General features: G+C 50.7%; 6 protein-coding genes across 6 annotated transcripts; 3 read left to right on the top strand and 3 right to left on the bottom strand.

The window, feature by feature from the left end:
* Positions 1 to 2,530: 2,530 nt before the first annotated feature.
* AO090005000767 (uncharacterized protein) lies at positions 2,531 to 3,571 on the bottom strand (the record flags this gene model as incomplete). Its single annotated transcript, XM_001817740.3, has 1 exon — positions 2,531 to 3,571. One exon carries the CDS (start codon positions 3,569 to 3,571, stop codon positions 2,531 to 2,533), a length of 1,041 nt encoding a protein of 346 aa, XP_001817792.3.
* Positions 3,572 to 3,635: 64 nt separating this feature from the next.
* Positions 3,636 to 4,559, bottom strand: AO090005000768 (uncharacterized protein; the record flags this gene model as incomplete). Its single annotated transcript, XM_023233947.1, has 1 exon — positions 3,636 to 4,559. The coding sequence occupies one exon, from the start codon at positions 4,557 to 4,559 to the stop codon at positions 3,636 to 3,638; it is 924 nt and encodes a 307-aa protein (XP_023089095.1).
* A 1,115-nt stretch (positions 4,560 to 5,674) lies between these two features.
* AO090005000769 (putative MFS alpha-glucoside transporter) lies at positions 5,675 to 7,374 on the top strand (the record flags this gene model as incomplete). Its single annotated transcript, XM_001817742.1, has 2 exons — positions 5,675 to 5,879; positions 5,945 to 7,374. 2 exons carry the CDS (start codon positions 5,675 to 5,677, stop codon positions 7,372 to 7,374), a joined length of 1,635 nt encoding a protein of 544 aa, XP_001817794.1.
* A 412-nt stretch (positions 7,375 to 7,786) lies between these two features.
* AO090005000770 (NCBP3 domain-containing protein) lies at positions 7,787 to 9,212 on the top strand (the record flags this gene model as incomplete). The annotated part of the gene is made up of 2 exons (XM_023233946.1): positions 7,787 to 7,854; positions 7,877 to 9,212. The coding sequence occupies 2 exons, from the start codon at positions 7,787 to 7,789 to the stop codon at positions 9,210 to 9,212; spliced, it is 1,404 nt and encodes a 467-aa protein (XP_023089096.1).
* Positions 9,213 to 9,588: 376 nt separating this feature from the next.
* Positions 9,589 to 11,389, top strand: AO090005000771 (uncharacterized protein; the record flags this gene model as incomplete). The annotated part of the gene is made up of 4 exons (XM_023233945.1): positions 9,589 to 9,803; positions 9,896 to 11,122; positions 11,258 to 11,287; positions 11,335 to 11,389. 4 exons carry the CDS (start codon positions 9,589 to 9,591, stop codon positions 11,387 to 11,389), a joined length of 1,527 nt encoding a protein of 508 aa, XP_023089097.1.
* A 3,885-nt stretch (positions 11,390 to 15,274) lies between these two features.
* Positions 15,275 to 16,744, bottom strand: AO090005000773 (uncharacterized protein; the record flags this gene model as incomplete). Its single annotated transcript, XM_001817745.3, has 1 exon — positions 15,275 to 16,744. One exon carries the CDS (start codon positions 16,742 to 16,744, stop codon positions 15,275 to 15,277), a length of 1,470 nt encoding a protein of 489 aa, XP_001817797.3.
* Between the last annotated feature and the right edge of the window lie 555 nt (positions 16,745 to 17,299).

Here is a 17,299-nt window from a genome sequence, read left to right as displayed (position 1 = left end):
AACAGACACTAGACTGTACCAGTCCACTCGCCTTGTCTGTGATCTTGATAGCGTAGGTTTTGTCAGATTAGCGCCACCACACGTCCACTGGGTGAGCATATTCTGGCCATCTGCGGCATTTTCCTCCATATCCATGTAGACAGGTCGTCAGCTCGAAGCGTTCAAGGAGCACTTGGAGGCAATCTGACTGGGCTATCAATCCGGTCAACGTCAGATAGGGAGCAGTTCGTGTACGCGCGACATCTTTGCCCCCGCTTGCATCCTCGTGGTCATGGATTTTCCTTGCATGAATCGTATATCCGTATGGGTGGGAAGCAAGATCTAGTAATTGCAAAGCAGCTCAAACCTTCTTTTCCCATCAAAGAGTTTCATCAAGAGAGGCCGTCAGTACATCCTTTCCTTAGTTGGCTCGTTCGTGTGCTGCACACTGCCGCCTCGCCTTGATCTTGGGTTACTTCACTGGCTGATCGTCCTGATAGTTTCCCAGCCATTGAAGTCTCATGGAGTGGATGTAACCATAAATAATTCCGAATTAGAGATCTCGAAAAATGGTTGGTGGTTATGAAACAGCAGCGGCCCGATGATGATGAGAGCCCGTGACGACCCCTTGCCTGTTTGGGTCAAGCAAGCGTAGAAGTTCCAGTTGTATTGATTCTTTGTTCACCACCTGACGTTACTTCTTCTATTGTCAATCCAGGTACGGAGTAGCTTTCACTCATACATCTCCGACACTAGAGAGTTTGGCTGCTATTACGTACTACTACACACTATGGCTCCGAAAGCATAATCAGTTGCCCGTTCACGATCACATCACAGAGGGGAAGATTCGACCGAGCATGACTCGAGACGGAAGCAACAAAATGCTTAGCGGGCCCCTCTCGATGAGAATCCTTCAAGATCTCGTGAGTGATTGCAGCTTGTACACTTTGAGACTAGGTAAGCAACTAGCCCTAACAGAGTGAACTTTCATCCGAGCAGAAGCTTACTGACTGCTGCATGATCAGTGTTCTGGTCAGATATCCGGTAACAGTCGCAAAATTCTTCATCTTGGCCATGATCTCACGGTGACGAAAACAAAAGTACCGCTGCCCAAAAATTTTCATCGAAGCGTCGAAGATATTAGAAATACAGAAGGACTAGCGATCTACTAGTATAAATTAGTGATCGTCTAGTCAGTCGACTATGGGCTCGGCTATGAGCAATGCGGGCTGTGTGCACGGTATCTACCCGGCTGTCGAAACTCTATCGGCAGGCGCCATCCCTTCCAGGCCCAGTTTTTCAGCCTTGGGTCCCAGTGCACAGGTTAAGCGCATGGCCATCCCGTCCCTAAGCTGGAAAGCACGCCCCATATCCCCTTCCCGCTGGGCAATAAGCGATATCGATCGTGATCCACGGGCCCCATGCTGGCTTGAACTGCCTCACAGTCACCTCCTGGTCCCGCTCCTAGGCTGGTCGTCTAACCGAGAATTGTCAAATTAACGCTGAACCTGGGAAGAATGTGTCATTTTTCTGTCGCACTACTAGAAGCCGGTGTCTCGGGTTAACAACCGCTAAATGCGGTGATACACAACTACGGGTTCTAATATTAGGCATGAGCTTGTTGGGACTTGCCAATGACTCCTTCCAACATCGCCGCAAAGTGAAGAATGGGAAAAATAGCTCAAGAATGGGGAGGAGGGTGTGCCGCAGACCCTGCGATGCATTGTACTTGCAATTTCGTGACCGGCAAGTGGGTGCCGGTCAGGATTATCTACCTAACACAAAACATTACCTAGCCTGCTCCACTAACTCCTCATCTTTCCCCTCATCTTTCCGCTTGAGCCGTGAGGTGCACGGCTACCATTGGCATACTGTTGCCGAAAATGAGCCTGATATGATCAACGTAGGCACACGTGCTGCGTGACGCCTTCGACATGTTCAGATACATCACAATCCAACTTTTAGTGCTCATCGATAAGGACAGGATGAGGTCATGGCTTCCTCATAATTGAATCACCGGCTTCCATTTTCCTGTTTTAAAAAAAAGGAAAGAAAAGAAAAATGAGCCATCTAAAACAGAAGCATGTACATACAATGGCCAGGTTCTCCAGCCACCTTCTGGATTCGGTTGAGAAGGCTTCATTGGACACATAGTTGCTAATGCTAAGTGGCTTAGCACATACTGTGGATTTGGGGGGAAAAATACACTTTTGGTAGGATCGAATTATTGTTTGTGATTCTACCATGCATAACGCATACATCTAATCAGGTTTTCGCGGCAGTCACCATAGCAGAAATACTCCTATACTTGGGTGGTTCTTGACGAACCCTCGGTTTTCCCAGGCCTAAGGTTCCTGTGAAATCAAATTAACAGTTAATTCCAAATATGTTTTCCACTTCCCCTGCATGAATGTGATCAGATGCATGGCATTCTGCGTCTAATCAGGTATACTGGTTGACTGAATACGTAAATGCGCAAGATACATTCAGGTAAAAAATGTTACTATCATTGATCTTTGGCAAGAAAAGAGTATACGCTCGTACTAATTCTCTACGCCTTGACGAAAACAGGCATTGTCTCAATCGGGCAAGCAACCTCGACCGTCTTGCCTCCCTCGTAGACCTCGTCTTCACCCCATGATTTCCATGAAGCCCCTGATGGCAAATAAGCAGTGATCTTCCGTTGTCCTGCCTCAAGCACCGGGACTACAAGATACTTAGAGCCAAACATGTACTCTGTCTCGATATCCCATGCGGCCTTGTCCTCCGGGAACTCATAGAACAACGTCCGGATCACCGGGGAGCCCTTCTCATGGGCTTCTTTCATCAAGCTCCTAGTATAGTCTCTGAGCTCTTCACGAATGTTAATGTACTTCTTGCAGATCTCGTAGATCTCCTCTCCATAGGACCAAACCTCATTGTCAGATCCCGACGCAGTAGGCTGTCCTTCCGGCTTCGGTTCGCGGTCCCCATGCAGACGCATCACCGGACAGAACGTCCCCCATTGGAACCACCGAGTGAAAAGCTCCCTGAAAGCAGGGTCATCCGGGTTACCGCCGTGGAAACCGCCGATATCCGTCGTCCACCAAGGGATCCCAGCTAATCCCATATTCAGCCCAGCAGCCAGTTGATTGCGGAACGAGCTCCAGGAGGACGCAATGTCGCCGCTCCAGACCAGAGCACCATATTTCTGGCTGCCGGCCCAGGCACAACGGAGCAGGTTCACGATGTTCTTTTGGCCCTCGGCCTCCATGCCTTCGTAGAACGCCCGTGCGTACTCTTTGGGGAAGATGTTGCCGATCTGCATGTTGGGGCCGGCGTGGTAGCGATATATGTCGAAATCGTAGATGCTGTATTCGGGCTCCGCTTCGTCTAGCCAGAAGACCTTGATGCCTTTGTCGTAGTAGTTCTTCTTTGCGGTTTGCCAGATGAATTTCTGGGCTTCGGGGTTTGTGGCGTCGAAATGCGTGATGTCGCCGTCGCATTGCATGGCGATTCGTAGGCCGCGATCGTGGCGGATTAGGAGGCCTCGCTCGAGCATCTCTTTGTAGTTTACGGATGTGGTCTCGACGGTAGGCCAGATGGAGACCATTAGTTCCACGTTTAGTTCCTTGAGTTCTTTGATCATGGCATCTATTATTTGAAGTAGATGTCGGTTAGTGTTTATATATCTGCGGTGATGGGAAGGACAACTTACCAGGATCGGGCCAGAATTCAGGATCAAAGCTCCAGTCGCCTTGATGTTTCCAGTGGAAAAAGTCAATGACAATCAGGTCCAGTGGGACCTGTCGTCGTTTATATTCCCTCGCCACATTAAGCAGCTGCTCCTGATTCCAGTACCGGAGCTTGCATTGCCAGAACCCTAAGCCGTACTCCGGCATCATCGGAACGTAGCCAGTCACCTTCGCATACGCCTCCTCAATCTCCGCCGGCGTGTCACCTGCGACGACCCAGTAGTCCAGCGCCTTGGTAGAATATGCCTCGAAACTCATCGTATTCGTCCCAAAAACCGCCCGTCCAATACCAGGGTTATTCCACAAGAAGCCGTATCCGAGGGAGGAGACCGCAAAGGGAACACTGGCCTGAGAGTTTCGATGAGCCAGTTCGACATCAGCACCCTTAAGATTCAAGGATGGCTGTTGGTATTGACCCATTCCGAAGATCTTTTCCTTCGGGTCAAGGGACTCGAATCGCATGGTGAGGTGGAAATCGCCCCCTAGGATTCCTCGCAGTTCGCGAGCTTCGACCTCTAAGGCGCTGCATTTCGGGTCTTTGGGATCACGGCGATGGCGAGCGTATTCCTCCAGGAGCTTGTTTCCCTTGGAATCGTAGATGATGATCTTGCCGCGCTGGGAGACGACGGCTTTGATTTTGCCGTTGTAGATGCTCGCTTCTTTGCCTTCTGGTGTCTCGATGACGGGCTCACTTGCGCTGGGCTTTGTGGATAGCGCCCAGTCTTCGGTGGGTATTGATGAGAGCTTCGTAGCCCTCACTCTGAATGCGTTCTCGCCCCATGACTGAATCCAGAGGAGATGGTCATCGAAGCGAAAGATGAGCTTATCGTCTTCGGCATAGAGCATGGTGGAGAGATTGAATTATAAGGGGCGTAACTGGCTCAAGAGTGTTAATGACAAAATAATGCTATCCGAGAAGAAGAGAAAGCAATGGTTACCTTGGGGGATACAGAGCCATTAAATGATCAGAGCGACTGGTGGCCCTGGTGTCCCCCTCATGGGGACTCGACTTCGCCAGCGCAACAGGTGCCCCCTGCAACACATGCAGAAATGCGACCACGCCGGCGTTCCAACCGTCGGTATATAACGACAATTGGCAGTTCCCCTGCGGAGGAGCTCCGGTGGTGGGGGATTTCATTGTTAACCCGCCAAGTATCTACTTATCCATATTATCCGGCGGGCGAGCTCTCCTCGGATTGGCACAAATGTGACTATAGCCTAAAGTACACCGCGCCTTGTATGACGCCTCAAGGCTTAAGAGAATAACATTAACGGCCTTCATGTGGAGCAAAGGTATGATTTACCTGCGAGATTAAGATGTGGAGATTCCGATCTCTCCCCCACATTTACATGACGTTCTGTACTTCATAGATAGCTCCATATATTTCCCAACTGGGATCTAGAATGTCCGGTTCTCCAGTCTGGTTGTGTATACGACGCAGCTAGAGGAATCACACGATGCTTCCTAAGCTTGGCAGTGGTCCTTTTATCCAACAGCATTTATGATCCAGACGACGCCATACTCCTGTCCAACACAAGCGTTTCGTTGGAACCCCCACGCTCATCCAGGCCGAGCTTACGCCAGCTTGTACGCCGATGAATGACGGACTCTCCATTTCAAGCAATCAGATAGCTTAGAAACTGCTACCAGGATTCTCGGTTGAATGAAAGCCCAATAGGTTAAAGCATTCAACTCTCACTAGATATGCCGTATCTTGTACCCCATGGGGAACCATGTCAATCCTGCGGGGTGCATTTCATTTACCCCAGATAATGGACAAAGTCCGGTGTCTTGGCTACTGCTTTAAAGTTAGCAAGCTGGACAATGATACGTTTGCCTGTGGATGAATTGCCTCTCACGACACTAATCAGAGCTATAAATATGTCAGGTTGCCTCGTATCTGGAATGCACAGCTCAGACACCTCTCTCAGGCTTTCTCGTGGGAGTTGTACGTTTCAAGATGAAAATTGACGAAGACGTTTCCAAGGAGCACAGTGCTCACATTGAGCATGCCGAAGAAACTACGGTTCCAACCAAGGATGCTCTACAGGCCTCTACGGATGAGCATGAAGCTACCGTGTGGGAAGCCCTAAGGCACAACTATAAAGCCGTGTTGTGGTCTGCCGCTATCTCGTTGTCGATCATTATGGAAGGATATGATGTTGGTGAGCATTATCAGACACACTGCTATATTTCTTGAGTTGCCGGGCCTTTCGTAACGGTGCAATAGCCCTCATCTATCAGTTCTTCACATACCCTGCGTTCCAAGAGAAATTCGGATCATACCGTCCAGAGCAAGGGGACTACATCGTCAGCGGACCTTGGCAGGCAGGTCTCAGCAATGGTGCCAATGTCGGTATCGTGATTGGCGGCTTCATGAACGGCTACTTGTCTACAAGATTTGGATATAAGAGAGTCCTTCTGGCGGCTCTCTTCTTTATGAACTGGTTCATTTTCATTCTCTTCTTCGCTCCGTCGGCGCCTGTGCTGCTCGTCGGGCAGATCCTGTGCGGGCTCACTTGGGGCGTTTTTGCGACATCATCGCCAGCCTACGCCTCGGAAGTATGTCCACTTGCTCTCCGTGGATACTTGACGTGCTATGTGAATCTTTGCTGGGCCATGGGTCAATTCATCGCCTCCGGCGCCCTTTACGGCTTGCTGAAGATCGAAAGCGAGTGGTCCTACCGTATTGCCTACGCTTTACAGTGGATTTGGCCTGTTCCTCTCTTCGTTCTGATTATGTTTGCGCCAGAGTCCCCCTGGTGGTTAGCACGAAACAATCGTATGGGTGATGCCTATAAATCTCTTGCCCGACTCGACACCCGAGGCCACGAAGCACATCAGAGAACCCTAGCGCAGATCATGCATACCCTCGAGCTAGAGTCAAAGTTGGAGTCCGGATCCAGCTATCTAGACTGTTTCCGAGGGATCGACCGACGCCGCACCGAAGTTGTCTGTATGAGCTTCGCGGGTCAAGTCTTGTCCGGCTCGGCCTTTGCCTACACTCCCACCTACTTCTTCGTCCAGGCGGGAATCAGCACCGAAAACGCCTACCAAATCACCGTAGGGGGTACGGCGATATCCTTTGTCGGGACTATCATCTCGTGGTTCTTGCTGACCCGGTTTGGTCGACGCCAACTGTACGTGACTGGCGTTGCCTGTTTGACCGGGTTCTTGTTGATCATCGGAATCACTGCTGCTGCATCTGAGTCCAGCAGCGCGAAATGGGGCCAAGCTGCTATGTGTTTGGTGTGGCTCTTCACTTATTCCGTCACCCTGGGACCTGTTACCTACACCATTATTTCCGAGACGTCCTCCGTTCATTTGAGGGCGAAATCGGTTTGCCTATCACGCAATGTTTACAACATCACCAATATCGTTGCCCAAGTCGTCGAACCTTATCTGATTAACCCGACTGAGGCCAATCTGAAGGGTAAGACGGCGTTCGTCTGGGCAGCGACCGCAGCGGTGACTACAGTCTGGGCGTTCTTTCGACTGCCAGAATGCAGAGGCAGAACTTATGATGAGCTGGACGTGATGTTTCATCGGAAACTGCCCGCTAGGAAATTCGCTACGTATCAGGTCAACGCGCATGATGCGGATGCACTGAAGACGAGCCCTGCGGAATGTGTTGTAGACAATAGTGGTGACAAAGCTTGAACGAAATGTATTGTAGCAGACGTAAATTGGACTGAAAGATAGGGAATCAATTTTATTTCAATCTTATCGATTCATCATACACTAAAGACGAATAAATGAGTACTATGAATGAGTGATTTGTAGTTGCCAACGAAAAGTAAGTCCGTTGCCGCCTCCGAGCGGTGAGCCCAGTGACTTCTGCTCATCGCCGGCACTTCCAAAGCTTCAGTTCGCGATTGATTCATATCTTTCTCATGCCCCCCTTCTCCCCGCTTTATTATTGAAAGAACTTTTCTCAATCTACATTTCTGTCTGCTACACTTCTTTCCCTACCGTATCCACGACATTCCGTTAATCCGCAAGTGACCCTCCCCCGCAATGGAGGTCGCCGGCGTACAACAGCCTTCCGCCTCCAACGGTGACCACGCCATGGATGCGTCAATGGATATTGACATGGACCTGGACCTTGGTCCATTGCCGGAAGTTGAACCGATTGAAACTGTGAGTCTGAATGCATCCAAAGTGCCCACCGTGCCTCATCTAACCCTGGTCGCGCGACTCAGGACCCAATGGGCGGAACAATTGCCTTTCAGGATGGAGCCGTAGATCCCCAGTCTTCCGAAGCCCAGTACGAGAAAGTACACGTCAGAGGTGTCGACGAATTGACGACCGATAACATCAAACAATTCGCGAACGAACACTTCACCCTCGAAGCGCCTTCCCGGGTCGAATGGATCGATGATACATCGGCAAATCTCATCTACTCCTCGCCTGAAATCGGTCTCCAGGCTTTGTCGGCCTTGACGCAGGCTAGTGAAGAGGAAGATACGTCCGAGTTACCGGCGCTGCGACTCCGATCCGCCAAGCTCCTCTCTTCCCACCCCGATTCCGTACTCCAGGTGAGATCGGCCGTGAAGACCGATCGCAAGAAGCCTCGCGCCCATGAAGCCAGTCGTTTCTACCTTATGCACCCTGAACACGATCCTCGCGAGCGTCTGCGACGGGAATTTGACGATAGACGACGTCAGGGTGGTGGAGACGATGGGGATTACCGGCGGAGACGGTTCGACGGCCGGGAATTGCGGCGACGGAGAGATCGTGACGGAGATGAAATTATTAGCGCTAATATGTATGACGATTCGGAGGCAGCTAGCACGGATTATTCTGAGACAGCAAGAGGTCGCGATGAGCGAGGCAGGCGTCGACACCGGGACCGGGAACTATTTCCATCGGAAGAAGGACGTCCTTCAGGGCGCCTTCAGAATCGCAGTGCTTCTCCGGGTCGAGATACGTTGGTGGAGAGCGGGTATTCAGAGCAGGACCGTCGCGACTCGCGCAGACACTTCCGTGAGAGATCGCCTCAGATCGATCGCCGGAATAAACGCAAGGAACTCTTTCCATCTTCAAAACCCTCCGGCCCCGATGCCGATGAGAGCTCGCGAGAGCTATTCCCGAATAAGCCAGCCACCAGTTATCTCAAGAAGGAGCTGTTCCCCAGCAAGCACAGCAATCATCGTCGGTCGGATGCCATAGATGCTGCAGATGAAACGGCGGACCTGTTCTCGAAAAGAATCTCAGTCCCTATTGTGGATGGTTCTCGGGATCAACGACGGAACAAAAACGTTGAGCTTTTCCCAGACTCGGAAGAGAAGAAAGTCAATATCCGCGGAGCAGCTGGCCCAGACCAAGGCTTCTCGATTCGTGGCGCGGCAAATGGTCTCTCAATTAAAGGACGAGGCGCATCCGTCCGCGAGCTCTTCCCATCCAAGTACAAATCCAACGCTGGCAAGGAGCTGTTCTCGGAGAAGATAGAGGGACGAGGAGGTCCGCGCCGGAGGGCGGAGGATATGTTCAGCTGAAAAGCTTTTTAGAGATTGCATATCGGCGAGAAACGTGAATTTACATTCATTCGGTATAATTGGGAATAAGGGCTTTGAAAATCAAATAGAAAATGTGTCTAATGACGCCATCCAATTTGTGATACCAATACTTTCCTCTTTTCTTTTTACTTTCTTTCTCTCTTCTACGGCGTCTTCACATCGAAATTCTGCATACTCGCTTTTTTACGAACATGTATTATAGATTGGCTAGATTCTTGAAAAAACTCAAAGTGCCGTGACATACGGAATGATATGACCCGAATCTCTTAAGAGAAATTTATGGTTATCGATCCCGGTGTTTATCACAACTTCCAACTACACCTGAACTTTAACCCCAGGGAAAAAATCAGCCGAAATGGCACCAATTTCCCAGAACCCCCCGTTGGCGAGTATTCTTGTAGCCCGCTTTCTACGAACCAACAACTACGCCGAGACTCTTAATGCATTCATCCGTGAAGCGGGATTGCCCGCCAACGCGGGGCAAGTAACAGACCAGGAAGAAAACAACTGGACGATCGAGAGCGTACTCGAGGAGAAGAAAGCCTTTGACCAGACTCAGCATTTTGAACGGTACGGACAAAGTGAAAAAGATGAGTGGAGCGTTCCTGGTGAGTTACTTTACTTTACATATACATAAATACATATATATATATCCTACCTAGCCAAGTGAAACCCCAGCTAACAAAACACACAGCACCCTCCAACCCCAAAATCATAGAAACACCAACATCATCAAACATCCTCGCCTGCTCCGTTGACCCATGGAGACACCCAAAAGGCAACGAAGACAACCAAGACACATCATCTCGTCTCATAGCCACAGGCGCAGACAAACAACTCCACCTCTTCAAGACAGAACCCAACAATGCCCTCCTCAGCTCACTTCCCGGACTCTCCGAGTCCCCAATCCTATCCTACGTCTCTATCAGGAACGGCGAATACGTCTGTCTAACCAACATGTCCGGCCAACTCCTCTTACAAAGGGACGCCGAGATCCTCGACAAAAGAAAAGACCACGCCAAATACGCCGTGAAGGTAGTTGCATTTGAAGACACTGACTTACCCCAACGACCTATATGGATAGCCACAGCCGGGTGGGATTCCAAGATTCATCTCTACCGGCTACGTCTCCCGGAGGTTGAAGGTGCCGAAGCAGACTTGGACTCAGACTCCGTGGCTATTGGCGAGCCCATCGCATCCATTGCTCTGGCTTCGAACCCAGAGTCGTTGCTCTTTGTCCAGCACCCTGATACAAAGGAACTACTTCTACTTGTCTCTCGACGCGATTCAACCCATCTGTACTACTACCAGGTCCCACAGCAACAGCAACAGCACCAGGAACAGCCATCCACACCATACGAATGCCCCCTCCTCGGCAAACAGAACCTCGCCCCCCATTCCAACGCCTGGATCGCTTTCTCCCCCTCCTGTCTCGCCCTCAGTCCCCATGACCCAGGTCTCTTGGCCGTCGCCACCTCAACCCTACCGCATATGAAAGTGATCATTGTACGACTCCTGTTCCCATCCACCGATAGCTTGTTGGATGCCAGGGAGCCAGAGACACAAGCTACGCAGGCTCTTGCGGCGCTGTCGCTGCAGAACCGGGAGGATGCGGCCATTGTGATCCAGGCGAATACGTTTGCGCCGCAGACGGCGTATTCGACGCCGCAGGTGGTCTGGAGGCCGGATGGGTCGGGGGTTTGGGTTAATGGGGATGATGGGGTGATTCGGGGGGTGGAGGGGAGGACTGGGAAGGTGGTGACGGTGTTGAAGGAGGGGCATGTGGTTGGGTCGAAGATTCGGACGATTTGGGCGGGTTGGGTGGATGTTGGGAGGGATGGGGATGTTGTTAGGGAGGAGTGGTTGGTTAGTGGGGGGTTTGATAAGAGGTTGGTTGTTTGGAGGGCTTGATTGATTGTATAGCTTCGTAGGTTAGATGAGTTTGCGTGATATACCAGCTTCACGTTTAGTTAATCTACCTTCAGCTGCAGGTCGTGGAGCATATTTGACTGCTAACGTCATAGGAATCAAATAAGGGAAACAGTCACGAGAACGTAAATGAATTGATAATAACATATGCTATTCTGATCTACGAATGTAGCCCTCCGTCCATGCACCCTCTCGCCACAGAGCAAAAGGTAGAGGGTGTTTGGTAATTGGAGGGCATGGAATCTTCTCTCGGCACGTTGAAAAAATCCTTCAGCAAGCGCGCATTAAGATAAGCACGAAGCTGTACACACATATGCCTGTTCATACGAACATTGAAAGCCCATCATCGGGGGCTGCGGAACTGCACAACCTACTGACCAAAACACACAGGAAGAACGGAAACAAGTGTCAGGCCATGTCGTGGAATCGAGTCATATTGTCTTATTTAGCAACCGTTGCGCGTTTTATCCGACAGGACGCCTGGGATCATGGCACGTGTGAAACACCAACTCAATGCGCTCCCATTTTTAATTCATTTCTAAATTAAGTTGATTTATGCGACCTCGCGCTTGCCCTCCTTGCGCTCCTTCTGTAGCAGTTGTTAGCCAATCTTCTTCATCATCGTATGGCGAAACGTCCAAGGTCGATATTGCTGGGAGGGGAGATTGTCAACGTACCAGAGCCTTCATGGTACCGTGAAGAGCGTGACGGTGGTTGCGGCGGAACTTGGGGTCAACACCCTTGAGGGAGGGGTAACGGTGAGTCTTAGGCTTCTTGATACTGTTGCGAGTCAAGTATGTCAGCGGCCTGCTCCTGATCGTTTCATTGCGTAGTGTCCATATCGGAGGGGTATTGGCTGAACATGTTGCATTGCTGGATCTGATCTCGATCATCCCGAGTTCGCTGTCGAAATAAACCGCCCACCACACCCAACAATACAACATATCCCGGCAATCCCACTCCGGTCGAGAGAAGTCGTGTATCATGGAGGATAGAAATCGAATGGTACGCACCCGTTACGGTGAGCCTTCTGGCTGTTGTGGTGCTGAGACGCGTTCTTAGACTCTGTCAAAAGGGAAGACGTCAGCGATTCCGAACGACGAAGTCCAAAGATCCCGTCATTTTGGGAAATAATCCCAGGATCAAAATCTCCATATTGATCCAGGAGAACCGGGGGATCAGCACGTACTGGCCATCTTGTCGGATTTGTCGCAACTGGGAGACGGTTGACGATGAGTTGGCGAGTGAGGTTACCCTGAACTGAAGCAGAAGGCGCAGAGACTCTCTCCGCCTTTAGGGCTCCCGTTTGTGGGATTTCGCTTACCGTCCGCGGCTTAGCGCCTTTTGTGCCTTACGTCCTTAGGTATATATCTACTCGTCCTTATTGAACGCAATTATTCTTCTACAAACCAGAGGCAGACTCTGAAATGTACATAATAATAGTCATTCAACAACACTCTATTGAGATTTTCACGATAAAAGACATTACTATACTGTTCAAAACAAACTGAAGATGGGGTCCTCTATGGGTATCTCTAAAGAAGGTAATCAAACATCGGCCCGTGACCGGATGACTAAAGAAATGCCATGCCAACTCTATTTGTTCACGTGATATCAGACTATGGTGGTTAGTTCAAGACTCATACTGCCGGTCAAGCCCCATTCAATATCCGACAGAGCAATGAATGTTGGAAAGTAGATTAGCCTGAAACATCCCATGATTTCGTAGGTCGAGACTGTGATGGTCTACTTAAGTTGACTATCAGATTCCGCATTAGAGTAAAACTGTATGGATTGCAATCGTGCGTGCGCACATAGCGCACAACACGTAGAAAATATAAGAACAATCCAGGAAAGAAAGATCCAGAGCCAAAGGACAGTAACTCAAATAGCCGACCTTGTCTGTTGATAGTAGCAGTTGTAGTAGAAAAGGCTGCAAGACTTTTGCTGGGGAATCGGAATGTCCGACACGTGACCTGGCAAGAGCCGCTAGGGAACAACCGGCATCCGACTTCGACCTTTGCAACTCAAACACAGGTCCAAGAGGGATACCATCACCGTCGTCTCCTCCCCATCCATTGCAAGATGAGCTCTCTCCGCTTCGCTCGCTCTGCCCTCCGGGCCCGTCCCTCTGCCTTCCGCGCTCCTCTCCAGCGCAGAGGTTACGCTGAGGCCGTGAACGACAAGATCAAGCTTTCCCTGGCCCTTCCTCACCAGGTACGCCCGATCCCGTCGTTCCCTCTTTGCACGCTTATATGTTGCCTTAACTGACCAATTCCCTACTTCACAGACTATCTTCAAGTCCACCGGCGTGTACGTTTGTTCCGAATCCCGACCTACCGAGAGTTGAGGGTCGACCCTGCCTCATTCGCAGCCGTACTTACGATCTTTTCCATTTAGTGTCCAGGTCAACATCCCCGCCGAGTCCGGAGAGATGGGTGTTCTCGCCAACCACGTTCCCTCTATTGAGCAGCTCAAGCCCGGTCTTGTTGAGGTCGTTGAGGAGGGTGGTGCTACCAAGAAGTTCTTCCGTACGTCCGACAACCCAGGTTGACACCGCGCCGCGAGCCAGGACTGGTCTATGCGGCTACACCAATGCAATATTGAACAATGCTGACATGCATAACCCGTACTACTACAGTCTCCGGTGGATTCGCCGTTGTCCAGCCCGACTCCCAGTTGAGCATCAACGCTGTTGAGGGTTTCCCTCTTGAGGACTTCAGCTCCGACGTATGTCCCGAATGTCGACCTGTATTCTGAGATACGTACTAACGAACGATTTTCAACACAGGCCGTCAAGAACCAGATCGCCGAGGCCCAGAAGATCGCCAGCGGCAGCGGCAGTGAGCAGGATATCGCTGAGGCTAAGATTGAGCTCGAGGTGAGTAGAATCCACGCTTCCTTGGTGGAACAAAATGAGCGGTCAGCTAATATTCTGTATAGGTGCTCGAGACCCTCCAGGCTCACCTCAAATAAATTATCTGATGTACATATCCACTCGCGATTCCAGCCTTGAACGTGTAGAACTATAACCAATTATTATTCTTTATTGACCTCTCAAACGCGTGCTTCCATAATTCCCTGACTATTGTTATGTCTGTTTAGGAGACTTTCCTGCACGCCTTTCGCCGCAGTCATGACTCCTGCACTGTATAATTAACGCGCTTTTCTCTTCCCACCTTTACTCACTTAGCCATAGCTATACATTGTCTAATCAAAGCATTCGATATCACCCTATATAGTCATTGATTTACTATATCATCGCTGGAAAAGCTGTGGGACCTACGGAGACCCCGGGCACCTCTTTCCAGCTCAAAACTCAAGCTTGGGCGACGGCACGCCTACCTGACTTACATTACGCTAGTTGTTGTTTTCTCGTGTTATCCTTTGCTCTGAGCGATAGTCATGTGGCTTAGGTTGTATCAATCGGTTCATCTTAAAGAAGATAGTCCTCTTCCGAGAAACTCAGGTCAGATATCACACGTACAATACAGGCACTGTTTCTACAATAATACTCATCAACTCCGTTGAAATGAATACAGTTGAAAGACAACAATGGTCTTGAAGCAACAACATGCACGAAACGAGCCCATTAGAAGGCTAAGGTCCAATGCGAAGGTGAATACATAGCAACAGATCATGAAAGGGAAAGAAAAGCAGATAGTAGACATATGAGAGAAGCCACAAAGATCAATAAAAGAAAAACGCCATATACTCAATCGACATATTCCTCCCATCCAGTACCCATATCCATTTTCCTCGTCCTGTATTTAAAGTACGTACGTACATTCCGCGTAGGTTTTCCTGTCCATGATTTTACATTTCTGTTCAGGACCCTTTCGGTTATCGTAAGCATTGAAGAGCGTTTCCTTCACTCTTCTGAGTTGTGGTAACTTGGGGCTAAAAGAAAGACTAGACAGGATCAACTGTTGCATGCATCATTAAGTTGCCATTCCATCGTGTCGATATCAAGGGGTAAATCGTAACAACATGAAGACAAAAGGGGAGGGGAAAACACAACGGGAACGAAATATACGACATCGAAATCAACCAAGCATCTATACATGTGAAAAGAAATTCAAGGGGGGGGAAATGCCTGCCGAAGCCATCTGTCAAGTGAAATCTACGCTGTGTTGTCTTTCTTGTCGGGCGCGAGCTCGCTCCGCTCGTCTTCGTCGCCGATTGCTTGCGTAGTCTCCGCTTGCTTCTGTCCCGGTGAATGTACCAGGGGAGGTGACGCTTCCTGGGCCATATGGCAGACTGGAAGGTACATGTGGTGGGGGAGGGGGTGCCATATGGCTCATGTTCTGGGGCGGGGGGATAGGTGGTGGAGGCACGCTTCCAGATGGGGCTGTGGACATTCCAGCGGCGGCAGCGGCGGCAGCAGCTTCTTGTTCTCGTTGCATTCGTTCGTGCTGCTGACGCTCTAATTCCTCAACGCGGCGCCACCGGTCGCGGCTACCTTCGTTGCCTGACAGGGAGCTTGCACTTCCGGTGCGACGACGAGAGTTTCTCCGTTCCCTACGTCTTGCTTCGCGACTTGCAGCCGCCTCTTCTTCGGTTAATCTTCTGAGCGTGACATGCCGGCCATCGTTGTGCATTTTGACTTTCACCGATACTGGAGGGGAGCTCGTGTGGTCATCTCTGTGTCTACTGCTGCTGCGGTGTCTGCTGCTGCTCCGGCGGCGATGGCTGGAGGCAGCACCCAGGGCACTTCCAGCGGCTGCTCCTGCAGCAATATCAGAAGGATCAAGTCGAGAGGGAGCTTGACCTGGCATTTCCGAGGTGGGCGCACCTGGGGGTAAATCAGAATGATGTCCATCGATTGCCCCGGACATTGCCGGATCCCCAGTTAAAGCTGATTCTCCGTGCGAGGGCCCCCGGGGAGGTCGTGTCAGCTCAGTAGATGAGATGTCAGTCGCGGTGAAGGAGTCGGTTCGTCTGCGAGGTGGGTACCCATCCCCAGTATAGCGTCGTTTGCTGTCTGCTCGTGCAAGCCTTTCCTCCTCCATCTCCCGACGGCGCATATCTTCTACACGACGATCGTCATCATTTGCCTTGCGACGGGTAAACATGTTTTTGAGGGCTGCAAAGGCACCAGCACCAAACAAGGCATTTCGGGCCTGATTAGGTCGGCGGCCATGGTCGTTATCGGTAAAGTAGGTTGAATTATAGTAGTATGACGACCCGGGACTTTGAGGTCTACTCGGAGGTCGGCTCGGTGGGCGATTGAGAGGGGTTCTGTGACTTGGTTCGGGCCGTCGTCCATCTTCCATCCTACTCATTGTAGTCTCCGTCATGCTATCACTTCGATTATGGGCGCGCCGATACCGGCCAGATTCGGCATCATTATCTCGGTCGCGCCTCCTGTCGAAGAATTTCTTAGCGAGGAAGGCACCACCGCCCACGGCACCAAGTTTGAGCAGTTTATCGCCCCAGCCTTTACGCTGGGCTCCTTCATCTGAGTACTTTTCCGAGAGGTAAGACGTCTGAGAGTCCTCATAGCCATCTCTTCCCCTACTCCGAGAGCGACGCCTGAAGAGTGAAGCCAGGCCGGCTCTTGCGGCTCCCGCGGCAGCCATTCGACCGAAACTGCTCTGGCGATGACCAGCAGGGCCGGGGCCAGGGGGCCCAGAGACATAGCTATGTCGGCTGTCAAGATCCGGTCCCGGTGGATATCCCTCATCATCATACAGGTACGACAGGACGAAAAACGTAACCAGGAGGGCGAAAGCGGCGACGGAATATAGTATGAACAACGACTTTGGCGAACCATAAAGGGTGAGTCCTAAGGGAATCTGAATAAGTCCTAGGATGGCAAGGGCTCGGCCAATCCATCGGTGAATCTGACGGCCATGAAGTTAGCTCTCGAGGTGAGTGTTGAGGTAACAGTGTCCGCAACTTACCACTAATTTCAACGGCACTCGGTATCTTTGCCGTTTGCTTTCTACTTTGTGGAGGAACCAGCCCCACAGAATTTGAAAGACAACCATGACATAGATCGCCAGTCCAATTCCGTGGTGAGGGTTGGTTAGACTCCTTTCCGGCCCTACTGCAAACCATCCACAGACGAACACTACTGTGCTTAGCAGTAAAGTAAGGACTTGGAACCAGGCATGCAATTTGAATGCCACAAA

This window comes from Aspergillus oryzae, chromosome 1, assembly GCF_000184455.2.
Source record: "Aspergillus oryzae RIB40 DNA, chromosome 1".
Lineage (NCBI taxonomy): Eukaryota > Fungi > Ascomycota > Eurotiomycetes > Eurotiales > Aspergillaceae > Aspergillus > Aspergillus oryzae.
Note: the sequence above shows the minus strand (reverse complement) of the source record. Positions and strands in the feature narration are given on the sequence as shown.